The 12,771-nt window shown below is 36.4% G+C and overlaps 1 protein-coding gene across 4 annotated transcripts in view; it reads left to right on the top strand.

Annotated features, from left to right (window-relative positions):
- ATM (ATM serine/threonine kinase) overlaps nucleotides 1-12,771 on the top strand; it is a 77,836-nt gene that overhangs the window by 15,934 nt on the left and 49,131 nt on the right. For all 4 annotated transcript variants that reach the window (XM_035542376.2, XM_035542377.2, XM_035542374.2 and 1 more), the window contains 14 exons: nucleotides 223-594; nucleotides 1,144-1,338; nucleotides 1,684-1,779; nucleotides 2,780-3,005; nucleotides 4,977-5,108; nucleotides 5,822-5,947; nucleotides 6,067-6,156; nucleotides 7,177-7,348; nucleotides 8,527-8,726; nucleotides 9,248-9,330; nucleotides 9,439-9,594; nucleotides 10,845-10,920; nucleotides 11,074-11,204; nucleotides 12,597-12,717. In XM_035542376.2, the coding sequence (XP_035398269.1) occupies nucleotides 223-594; nucleotides 1,144-1,338; nucleotides 1,684-1,779; nucleotides 2,780-3,005; nucleotides 4,977-5,108; nucleotides 5,822-5,947; nucleotides 6,067-6,156; nucleotides 7,177-7,348; nucleotides 8,527-8,726; nucleotides 9,248-9,330; nucleotides 9,439-9,594; nucleotides 10,845-10,920; nucleotides 11,074-11,204; nucleotides 12,597-12,717 (2,176 nt within the window). The remainder of the gene's footprint in view (nucleotides 1-222; nucleotides 595-1,143; nucleotides 1,339-1,683; nucleotides 1,780-2,779; nucleotides 3,006-4,976; nucleotides 5,109-5,821; nucleotides 5,948-6,066; nucleotides 6,157-7,176; nucleotides 7,349-8,526; nucleotides 8,727-9,247; nucleotides 9,331-9,438; nucleotides 9,595-10,844; nucleotides 10,921-11,073; nucleotides 11,205-12,596; nucleotides 12,718-12,771) is intronic.

Genomic DNA, 12,771 nt, shown 5'->3' with positions numbered 1-12,771 from the left:
AGTCAGCTTGTAAGAAACTTTTAGTGGTAGTGAGGCTAGACAGGCAGACTTCCCAAGTGAAAAAGTAGAACTGCTGAATCTTTAACCTTTGATAATAAACAAATCAGCTGAATACTAGAAAATATAAATGTGAAATGGCAATCAGAGAATACAGTGTTCAGTAACTTTTGAAGACACATTTATGTATGCTTCATATTGATTGCTTCACATTGTGTTTTCAAGGTTACAGATTACAACTCGATTACTATCAAAGTATCCCATGAGTCTTCCTAACTGCGAGCTACCTCCCTTACTCAATATACTTCACCAGTTACTGCCTCAGCAGCGACGTGGAGAAAGGACCCCTTATGTGCTGAAGTGTCTTAAAGAGGTAGCTTTGTGTCAAAACCAGAAAACTGATTTGAAAAGCACCTACAAGTTAGAGCTCAAGAGAACCTGGGCAAAAGTTTGGTCTCTTACCATTCGTAGCGTAAGTTTTCAGCAAATTGAAGTGGAGAGCTTTGGGTTACTTGGAGCTATGATTCAAGGAAACCTTGTTGTAACAGATAAAGAACTTTGGAAGATATTTTCAGGACCTCCATTGAAACCTTCAAGGTAAAACGGGAAGCAAAGATATTATTTCATGTCTGATTCACATTGCTTTTTACTATGTAACCCAAACCAGTGCATTATTCAAAGTATTATTATTGTTGTTTTTGTGGCTGCATTTGTAGTTAAGAACTAGTCACATCTGTGTTTTAAGCATTTGAAACTGATGTAAATATGTGAATAAGTGTAAAAGCAGAGGTGGAAGAGGAGAGGCAATCATTTTTTAAATGTTAAATCTGACTAAAAATGTAAAATCTGACTGAAAGAGATGTGGTTGGTTTTTCAAAGTTAAAAAGTATGATTTCTTCTAAATATATATTTGATTCTGAAATTAGTGTCCGGAAACAGTCTTTAAAATAAACAGGAAACATCTGTATTAGCAAAAATATGGCTTTTAAAAATGCAGGTTCTAATAAAGGAGTTTTCTAGTATGTATGCTATTAAGTTGTTTGTGCATTTGATGCTCCCCAAAAGTGCAAAAATACTGACTTTGCTCTCTCAAATACCCATTTGTTTTTTTCTCATAAATGCCCTCTGTTCCTTTTTTTATTACAGTTCTGCAGTATGTTGTTTAGCATTACTGATGTCTGCCTATTCAGTGCCAGAAAATTTGGACATAGGAATGGATCAGAGTAATTGTGAAAGAAATCTGGTTTCTGTATTAAAGGAGGCAATAATGAAATGGGTACTGTCCTGCTGTTTGGAGGAAGAAATGGAAGAATGTCTGAAGTTGCCTCCTGTGCTCTGCAGGTAGAGTCTTCGTGGCATAATTTTATGTAAACTTGCCCTGTAATGCAGAAGACTGTCCAGGGGAAAGTGGATTTGCAGAACTGTATGATGGTACTGCTTTGGTAGAGTTAGGTTTTTTAAGCTTACTGTAGGATATCATTTTTGGGGACATAGTTTAGTCATCTACCCATAGCATAGCACATACAGGAAGTATGTGTTAGAAATCTTAAGTGAAAATTTAAGCCACTTTGAAGGTACACATTGAATCTTGTCAGTGTTTGTGCACACTACAGGAATCCCAAGAGCATGTCTGATTGAAAGAAAATCAAAATAATTCAAAATAATTTTCTTTTTTTTTTTTTTCAGTGATTTTCCTCATCTTATGATACAAAAAATTCTTGTGAGCCTTACAATGAAGAACAGTAAAGCTGCTATGATTTTTTTCCAAAATGATGCTAAATGGTATGTTTTTAAATCAATCATTATAAATATTTATGCTTCTTATATTTGCTATTTTATCAAGCAGAGACAATGAAATGCATAAATGTTCCTTGAGCTCTTTTGCATCTTTCTGTACAACATTGTCAGTACCCCATAAAAATAAGAGTTTTTGCTATTTGTTAAGATGCTTTAGGCAGATGTTGAAATATTAGCAGATGTTGCTGACAGAGTCAAAGATTCATGTACTGAACAAAATATCTTAGGAGGAATAAGTTTCTCAAGCAATACAGCTAAATATTTGTCTCTTTACACACAAATACATTAGATACTTTTAACTCCATAATATCTTATTTTTCAAATTTGTAACTTTATACAAATATATATTCATGCTTGTTAACATTAACTTCCATTGTAAAGGAAGCATATACTTTAGGATTTTTCTTGAAAATCAGAGGAAATCTGTAAAGGTTAGGTGATTAATTTCTGGGTCCTTAGGCTACTCAGTATTTGTGGCCCCAGTTACATGTTACTTGAGTCTCTTGGAGTCATTCTAAGAATGCTGTTGCATCTTTTTCTGATGCATATGTTTGAGCTCCCGGACTATATCCAGCTTGCTCTTAATGAAATTAAAGTGTGTATAACTTCTTGTAATGAAAGATAAAAACATTAGTTTCAGGCTTCTTGTGAATTTATGCTGCAATTATGTGAAGTAGATTGATGTCAGCTGTCTCAACACAAACCAGTTGTTGGTACGTGAGCTACAGTAGAACTTATGATGCATATACAGGCTTTATTTTTCCTTGTAGTTTCTTCAGACAGAGCTGAAATGGTAAGTATCCATTCCATGGTGAAAGTCACCTCAGAAATAAAAGATTAACCAGTTTCATTAACTTTTTTACAGAAGTTAAAATTTTAAATTTAAAAATTTTATTTTGCCTCTTTTTTAACATTTAAATAATAGTGTTAAAGACTTGTGTTCATATATTGGCTGCTAAAGTAGAAACAATGTCTCTTCTTCAAGTGTGCAGCACTTCCAAGGAAAAGAAGAAAGCGATTTTTCTGACGTTGAAGAGCTGTATCTACAGACAACATTTGATGAAATGGATATTTTCACTAACTTTGCAGTAAACGTTGCAGATAAAAATGTGACTGGTTCAAGACTTGCCATCAACCAAAATCTTAGGGAAACACTGGAGTACTGCCTTTCAACAATGTCAGAAAAGCTTTTAAGCAGCTATGCTCCTGAGGTAAGTTAGAAATTACTGTTGCGTCCTTATAGGTGTGCTCCCAAACAATATATTTTCAAGGAAAAGTATAGAGATTTTCATTTCTTTCGTTGCTAAAAATGAACTGCAAACATTTTACAAACTGTCTTCAATAATATGAAACAGAGAAGTCTGTGCTTTTGTACATCATTGGCAAACCGTAATTTCCTCAAGTATGTAGGAAGCTACTTTACAAGCTGTGTAGAAGTTGCTACATAAATCTTTGTTACACTACTTTTTGAGATGTTTGCTTCAACTTCTGTGCCCCTGTAATGCTTTAAGCTCTTGCCAGTTTTCAACCAAGATTGCCTGAGGCACAGAGGTCTCACATAGGTTTTGTAAAAAGGCAGCAGTAAAGGCAGAGAAAGCTGCAAATACAGGCTGTATTAACAAGAGCACAGCCAGTGCTCAAAGCAGATGATTATCCTCCTGTTCTTGGTGCCCTCTGTGTCTAGAATGCTGCATCCAGTTTTGGGCCTCCCAGGACAAGACACTTGGTGCGTTCAGTGAAGGCCACAGAGGTGGTTAAGGGCTAAAGCGCTTGAGCTGTGAGCAGACACAGAGGGAGCTGGGCTTGTTCAGCCTGGAGCAGGGATGGCTCTGGGGGGACCTAACAGGCTTTGAGGGAGCCTCCCAATGCCTATAAAGTTATCTGGAAGACACGGCCTGGCTCATCACAGTGGTGCATTGCAGGAGGGTCGGGGACAGCAGGCATAAACTGAAACAAGAAATTCACACCGGTGGAAGGAAAGTTTTATAGCTTGAGGACAGTCAAGCAGTGCCACAGTTTGCCCAGAGAGATTGTGTAGTTTTCATCCTTGGAGCTTTTCAAGCTCTGACTGGATCAAGCCCAGAGTAACCTGATCTGACATCAGGGCTGGTCTGCTGTGGGTAGGAGGTTGGACCAGAGACCTCCTGAGGTCTGTTTGAACCTGAATTATCCTGTTATCCATTTTATATCTTCCACTTGTTGAAACAACAGGATCTTTCCATTGGAGAAAAATCTTGACTTGTAGAAGAAGAGCCGAAGCCTAATGGTGTGAAAAGTTGATGAAGACAAAAGCAGCAGGCTTTTTAAGTTTCCATCTCCTTTGACAGGCTAGCTATGATTTTGATACAGTGCTGTGCCTCCTTGGCAACTTGTTGTTAAGGTCCTATAATACTTGGTGAGACAAAAGAGGCAGTGCAAAGGTTTGAAACAAGATATGTCAGCTAGGCACTGTAAAACCTCTTCCTGGTTTTGCATATGTAAACAGTGTGTATGCATGAGTTACTCCATCTTTTTATAGATACATATTTTTAAAGAATGTGATAGCAAATCGTCTTTGGTCTCTCTCCCAGAGAAAGTAAAAATATTCATCTGCTCTTTCTTCTTCTTTGATCCAAATAAGTTAGGTAAAAAAGGGGTCTCCAGAATGTTCCTGCGGTAGATTTGAATGCATTCACAACCCTACATGCCATTTGTTTGTTGACATTTGTTTGTTACTGCTAAGAAGAAACTTATGAATTTACTAAGATAGCAAGAGGCAGTGGTAGGAATGTGTGGTAGTCCATGACTAGGCTCATACTATCTCTTGTCCTGGTGTGGTGGTTTTACTCAGCTGGGCAGCTCAGCTCCGCCACAACCCCTCTCTCACTCCCCAACTCCTTACACATGAGGAGAGCTGAAATTATTACTATGATGGAACCTAAAGGAGAGGGAGAATTTAAACTATGGTGAAGGAGGGAGGTGTAAGGGCCATGAGAGATGCAGAGAATATTATAACATGGAGAGCCAAAAGGACTTACTAGGGACCTAAGACAAATGCAAGATGCAGAACACTAAAATGCAAAGCTTCATTCATTCTGACAAAATATGTATATACAAGTGTTGAAAAGAGACTAAAGAATTTGTATTTTTCTTAAAAAAAATCATATTAAACCACTGGTGCTTATAGTGTGTGTTTTATTTAGTCTAGGCTTGTTGCTGCTGAACATCTTGTTCGATGTGTCAGTCTCTCAATTGGTGTTCTTGGCTGCTATTGCTACACTGGTTTATTTACAGAAGAGGATGCCTGTAAATCAGAGTTGTTCCAGAAAGCTAAGGTAAGCAGCAATGTGTTTGCAAACAACTTAAAGTAGATCGTTAAATATAAAATCATTTTAAAAACTCTATTCATATTAACACACCTTCAGACCATGAATATTTCCCTTGATTTCTGCATAAAAAAAAAAAAAGCAGTAGAGAGGTTTAAATATGTTACTGCTGCTGAAAAAGTCGATGAGTTCTGTCAATATACCAATATATCAAGTTTACAGATTCTAAATATTGGTATGTTTCTCTATCACCCCTTTTATAAAGATAAAATAATCAAGGATTTTTGGGCAAAAGGACTACTTAGGATGAAAACTCCTTTCATTTATAGGTCTTTCATGCAGGATTTTTTTTAAGATGGTCTAAGCCAGTATGAAGACAGCTATTGTTGTTTTTATTGTTGTGTGAGGTTTTGCACTTCAAATATGGAATCCCAAAACTTTACATTATGGACAGATACCATATTTTTCTTTCATGATGAAAACATCAGTGTTTCAGGCAGGTCTGTGCCATTTATTTGTCGCTTCTGGAGCAGAATGTTTGGAAAAAAAAGGAAAAAAAATGTGCCCAAACTCACTGATGCACACTGTAAATATCAAAGCTGTATGAATCAGAATGTATGAATGCGTATGAATGAGAATTATGTCCTTTTGTCTGTGTGTGTGCTGTGCATGTGCCAACATATAAAGGAATTTAACTGAGATATTTGTTGTATTTTTATTAGTCTCTCATTCATTATGCTGGAGAAAGCATTTCTAACTCAAGAAAGAAACTAAATGAAGATGCCCAGATCAACTCACTGAGGACTTTGATAATGCAGTGTACAAAATGTTTGTGCAATTGTACCAAGGTAAAGCTTATGAAGTAATTTTTGTTTCTTTCCTCATTAATGAGATCACAAAGTTGGATATCATGTGTGGTACATGAAAAAAATGAATTAACCTATCTGTACATCTTACTTTCTTACAGAACAGTGCTAATAAGATGCTGTCCAATTTATTCCTGCGTTTGTTAACATCAAAATTTATGAATGATCTTGTAGATATTTGCAAAAATCTGGTAAGTACGTTCCCTGTGTTTCTAAATGCAGAAATGGTATATTTCTTATGGTATAATAATTTGGAGGCAAACAAAATACGATACTTATTGGGAAAAAGAAAACACTAAAATACGTTGAGTTTTACAGAGATTTCTAACCAGCAACATTTCTATTTAACATTTGTATATTTTGAACACAGGCACAGGGGAAAAATAAGGACAAGTGGATAACATTTGATCAATGTTAGCAGGCCTATTCACATTAAAAAACACGCTATTTTTGGAATTTTTAAATACTTTATTAGTGTTAAATGATATATAGATTTTATGCCATAGAAAGAATTTCTATAGCACGACATTTAACTTTAATGCATGTGGAAATGTTAAGAACTTTTTTTTTTTTAGTTTGATGGATTTATGTGTCTTAAAAAACACTGTAAAGATGTTTTTATGTAGATATTAAATCTTTGAACTGTAACTGGCTCTCCTTTCTCACTGACAAAAGTAATAGGGTGGCACATCACTGTGTTTACTACAACTCTTGAAACTTCTCATTTTGGCAGATTGTGCTGTAGTCAGGTCTAGGTAGGCAAAATCCTTTTTTTTTTTCAGGTGAGGAGAACCTGAGAAACTTACCTTCTGTTAGCTTCTCATCTAGTAGGGAAAGTAGTAATTACTGTGCCCTCAAAAAGGCCCTATGCCGCCTTTTCATTTCTGTGTAATTATGAAGTATGGTGGGAAGTTCGGAGTCTTCCAGAGAATTGTTTTTCAAATACTAACAATATCCTTGGCACCATCTAAAACACAAAAACGTGTGTCTGTCTCAGGAAGCTTATGTCTTAAAGAGAATAGTTCAAATACAATTCACATGTTTAGAAGACAGTTTCGTAACAGAGTGAAATTCATTGCTTCAGTGTAGCCCTTATTTTCTTCACCTGTTCGAGTTGACTGGAAAACTGTAGTGTCTTTCCTTGTCCTATGCTTATGTGTTTTCTCCTGTCATTAAAAGCCAACTTTAAAAGAATATTGTGTTTTTGTCAGATGACATTTACTGGAAAACCAAGTGACTTAGGAGAAGGGGATGTAGTGGGGCATGATCCTGAGGAGAGTATAATGGAAGCAGATAACCAGGTATCTGATAATCTATTTGATGGTCATTCAGTGACTGACATCAGTGGTACAAATGAATCTGGTGACATGCAAAATGTAACAGGTAAGCTTTCTCTCTGTCCAAAACTATTTGCAAAAGATTAAGACCCTGCTTTCCTGCCTTGTTTTTACAAATTGTTCTTTCCTTGAATGACAGTTAGGTATCATATTGTTCTGCTTTTAATCAGGTAATAGTTGAACCAGGTACTTTCTAAACAATAATTATTTTGTACTTCATTAGTGTTTTAAAGATATTAATCAAATACTCTAGCTCATCTGGAAATGAGAAGTTTATTTTTTATTTTACAAGTAGTGAAATGCAGGAAACTAGTTAACTTGCTCAAAGAAATTTTGGAAAAGAAGAGAAGGTGTGTCTGTAGACTACCTGTCTCTGTCATTAGGTTGTGCTTCATTTTCTTAAAAGTAGTCCTATTTCACTTCTCCTTTTGCTGATCAGTAATTCTTGGCAAGGTCAGCTTTCTTGCATCTCTGGACCAGTAGGAGGAGGAACATGAATTTGTATGTCCTTGGGACAGGCGTTTATTGCTGTTAAGACCTATAAGTACAGATGTTCTCTGTCATTTTAATTTCTTTCTTACAATGATGCGTATTTTAGTTTCTAATCAGGACTATGGTTTCTGTTTTGTTATTGAAGAACAAGGAAATCATGGTGTTACACTACTGCAACAAAGAGCTGGTCTGTTTTCTCCATCGTGTTGAATAAATGTCTTTAGAAATTTCTTCTCCAGCCATCCAATAAATAGTTCTAAAGTTTGTGATTGCAGAAAGTTACTCTAAATGTGGCAGAGCTCTAAATGTGGCAGGAAATGACATTTGTAACTATTTCTTTTAGGTTATAATTGAAATTTGGATGAGGACATTAATATAGTGGTAATTGTCGTAATTTCACTGTTGGGGAAGCTTTGAATCTGTAGTTTAAAATACATCCTAAGTAATAGCGAATGGCACAAAAAAATGGTTCTGCTGTGTTCATTGTACTTTGACGGGAGAAATAAGCCATCTGTATGAGCACATAAAATTGAAAACATCTGTTTTAAAGAGGGCCTTTTTAGATGTAGAAGGCATTCAAGAAACTACTGTTGCAGTATCTGTTCAATAACAAATTAAGGTTGCTAGTACTCTGTCTATTATAAGAACTTAGTTTTGTAAAGACATAAAATGTTATAAAACTTTTTTATTGTACTTGGAGAGGCATTTCTTACATGTGAACCTTATTTTCAGGTGCTGTTAGTCCATTAGCTGAAGAACAGTTGACAAAGCAGGATTTACTCCTCCTTGAAATTTTGAGGTTCTTATGTATTTGTGCAACTACAGTCCAAACTCGGACAGTGAGCTTCCGAGCCTCTGATATACGGAGGAAGCTGTTAATGTTAACTGATCGGAGTGTCTTTGACAGTGCTAAGCCATTGCATCTGCACATGGTGAGTGTGAGATTATTTTACAGAAGACTCACCTCTGTTCCTGTACTGTTTTAAAAATTGTATATTCTTGATGGCCTTTCTCTTGTCAGTCCTCTGAGAAGACCAGAAAAAGGCTACTTCTGATATTTTGAAGTGTGCCACAGTAGGCGGGGAAGGAGCAGTTAGAATTTGTTGTAAATTAGAAAACAGCTGAGAAGTATAAACATCTTGCCTTTATCATTAATTATTTGTTAAATACCTAGAAATGGTCTCTGTCATAGAATAGGATCTGTGTTTTAATTTACAAAGGAAATATTTTTTGGCTGCCAAAACCGAAAATTTAATGAGCAATATTAGTGTGACAGTCTGCATAAAAAGATGGTAGGATTCTAACACGTAAGAGCTGACGTTAGGTATCCTTACTGCATGATGACATTTTATGTGACAGTTACTGAAAATGTCTTTTAGTTTTTCTTGTTGTCTACTTATTTTCTTAAGAATTATTTTCCATTTTGGTTCTTTTTTTTTGTTGTCTTCCCCAGTACTTGGTCCTTTTGAAGGAGCTTCCTACTGAAGAAAACCTCTTGCCTGAAGATGAAGTTCTTATGCTTCTTAGACCTCTTTCGTAAGAGAGAAACTATTTTAGCATTATTAGAGCTATTTTAGTTCAACAGCTGCAGGATTTGAGGGCTGTTCAGTGGTTCAAGATTTTTTTTCTTTCTTTCTTTGACAGTGCTGTGTGTTCCTTTTACCGTCGAGATCAAGACGTTTGTAAAGTAATTCTAAACAATTTGCTGCCTATAGCAGTAAGTTTGGGCCAGTCCAGCGCACATGCAGAAGAGACAGGAGATGCTCAAGGGCAATTTTTGACAATTATTGGAGCCTTTTGGTATGTTTTCTCTCCTTAATCAGAAGTCTGTTTGCTGGGCATAAGATTTTTAACTTCGTTATCTATTCTATATAATCAACTGGGAGTATTGGTTGATAGTCGGCTGAATATGAGCCAGCAGTGTGCTCAGGTGGCCAAGAAGGCCAACAGCATCCTGGCTTGTATAAGAAGCAGTGTGGCCAGCAGGTCTAGGGAGGTGATTGTCCCGCTGTACTCGGCTCTGGTGAGGCCACACCTCGAGTACTGTGTTCAGTTTTGGGCCCCTCGCTACAGGAAGGACATGGACGTGCTCGAGCGAGTCCAGAGAAGGGCGACCAAGCTGGTGAGGGGTCTGGAGAACAAGTCTTAGGAGGAGCGGCTGAGGGAGCTGGGCTTGTTCAGCCTGGAGAAGAGGAGGCTCAGGGGCGACCTTATCGCTCTCTACAGTTACCTTAAAGGAGGCTGTAGTGAGGTGGGGGTTGGTCTGTTCTCCCACGTGCCTGGTGACAGGACGAGGGGGAATGGGCGAAAGTTGCGACAGGGGAGTTTTAGGTTGGATGTTAGGAAGTACTTCTTTACCGAAAGGGTTATTAAGCATTGGAACGGGCTGCCCAGGGAGGTGGTGGAGTCACCATCCCTGGAGGTCTTTAAAAGACGTTTAGATGTAGAGCTTAGTGATATGGTTTAGTGGAGTACTTAGTGTTAGGTCGGAGGTTGGACTCGATGATCTTGAGGTCTCTTCCAACCTAGAAATCTGTGTCTGTGTCTGTGTCTGTTATCCATGTGATGACTGTAGTCATGTGATACATGTGATAACTTCGTTATCCATGTGATGACTGTAGTGCTGTTGTGTCTTGCTATTGGTATCCCATGAATCCATGTGCTTTTCCTTTATCCAGCATTTAACTTTCCAGATTTCTATGTCATATTTGTGTCTTTACACATATTTGTGTCTTTACACATAAGTGTCTTTACAGTCCTTAAGATGATAACGTTATAGAAATAAACACTACACAGTTGTATATTAACAAAGATTTTACTCTCAATCGGATAAGTATCACAAGTATTGGATAAGTATAACAAGTGATAACTTCAGCAATCAAAAATGAATATTGCTTATTATTGTAGATTACCAGGAAAATCATCAAATCCCGCCAAACTTACCTATTAAGCACAAAAGAATGAACTGCAAGCAGCAAAAACTAACTTGTTAGACTTTTTCTCAAAATAGTTGGCAACTTTTTCATTTATTCAAATGTTCCTTATTTTAGGAAGCTATCTCAAGGAAAGAGATGCACGGCACCAGTAAGAGTAGCGCTTTTAAACTGCATGAAAGCCCTGCTAGAGGTAATCCCATTTTTTCTTACATTCATTAGCATGTTAAGTATATACTTAAGGTGTGCTTGAAAACAGTGTCTAAAGATTTTTTTTGCATATATCAGTAAGTATATCACTGTAAGTATTCTGTATATTTTAAACCTCAATATTCATTTTCTTCAGGCTGATCCTTATTCCAAGTGGGCTATCCTTAACGTAAAAGATGGAGATCTTCCTGTGTGTGATGCTTTCCCACATTTTCTCGCAGATAGTCACCATCAAGTTTGCATTCTTGCTGCAAAGTCAATTACCAGGTGATAATGCAGATCTTTTTTCTGTTTATAACAGTAATTTTCACTTTAACTGGGTCTTACTTCTGCTACTGTATAGCTGCTGTTTCTAGTAGTTCTGGCGCATTGATCTTGAGGGAATATAAAAGCCTATGAAGTATTCTGTGTGTATATATATGTGTGTGTGTATATATATATAAAATTATGTACATATATATAAACTGCGTATAATTGTAATTTTTGCATTAGATACATTATGCAAAACTTGAATATGAAATAGTTGTTTATCCTTTAGAAATAAGTTGGGCACATTTTGTAGCATGAAGACTATTTCAAAGGATCTTGTATTTTTGAATACTATGTACAGTTCTTTCTCCATATCTCAGAAAGGATGTAATGGAACTGGAATAGGAGTGGAGAAGGGATTTTCAAAAGTAAGGAACACTTTACACCCATCAATTGGTTGTATAAATTGTAGCCCTTCAGCATAAAGGGAGTTGAATTGCCCGAGATACTACGTTACAAAATATGGAGTGGAACAAAATGAAGATAGGCAGTCTTTTCCAGTTTAAAGACTAGGGGACATCAAGTGAAGCTAACACATTCAAGATTCTAAGAAAATATGGTTTAGTTCATACAATATTCAATTATGCTGATTATTATCCTACTATGTTCAGCTGTCTGGATGCCCAAAGTTTACAGGGACTCAAAAAGTGACTGGGCAAATTCATGAAAGAGAAAAGCATTGAAGGATACTAAATATAGTCACCACTTCTAACTCATGATCTGCCTAGGTCCCATGTTGTCAAGTATTAGGATATATTCAAGGGTGTTACTATACATACAAGGGAAGCATATAGTGATCTTTCTGAGGTATCTGCTGTTGGTCACTTAGAAATGGCTAGAATGACGTTTGGTCCAATCCACTATGATGTTCCAATTTTTGTAGCAGAGTGAGTTGGGCCTTTATCTAAAAAAAAATATATACTTAATACGTATAATATATGTATATACATATATACACATATATATCTATATATGAATTATATACCATGTGTGTATGTGTGTGTATATATATATATATGTATTTGAGAAACTCTTTATACAAGTACATTTGTTTAATAAATGTATTCCCAACATACTTCATGAGGTGGAATGTGCCATTGTGACAACTAATTGCAGTTTGGATTCCTGCACTGGCAGAGATTGGGAAACTTTCTTTCCAGCTTTTAGCCCCAGCAGATATTCTTCCTGTTACTGATAAAGTTTGAGGGAGAGGAAGGAAGGACTGCTATATACAAGAAAGTTAAGAAGAAAATTAGTGTATAGAAAAGCAGAATCTTATTATTTGCTATGCACAATATGCAGCAATTCTGTAGACTAAATGTTATGCTAATAATTATTGTTTTTTTGAAGTTTGTTTCAAGACGTGAAACAGAAAGATTCTTCTGGATTGTCAAAACCTCTTCCCTTGAAGCTCCAGCAAAAGGCTTTTGAGAATGCCTATCTCAGAGTTCAGGAAGGAATGAGCAATCTGGTAACAAGATCTAGTCATTAGTTTTGCCAAATTTTCAGGTTGTGAATACGATGA

The sequence above is a fragment of the Cygnus atratus genome, chromosome 1, assembly GCF_013377495.2.
Source record: "Cygnus atratus isolate AKBS03 ecotype Queensland, Australia chromosome 1, CAtr_DNAZoo_HiC_assembly, whole genome shotgun sequence".
Classification (NCBI taxonomy): Eukaryota; Metazoa; Chordata; class Aves; order Anseriformes; family Anatidae; genus Cygnus; species Cygnus atratus.
This window is presented reverse-complemented; position numbering and strand designations above follow the sequence as displayed.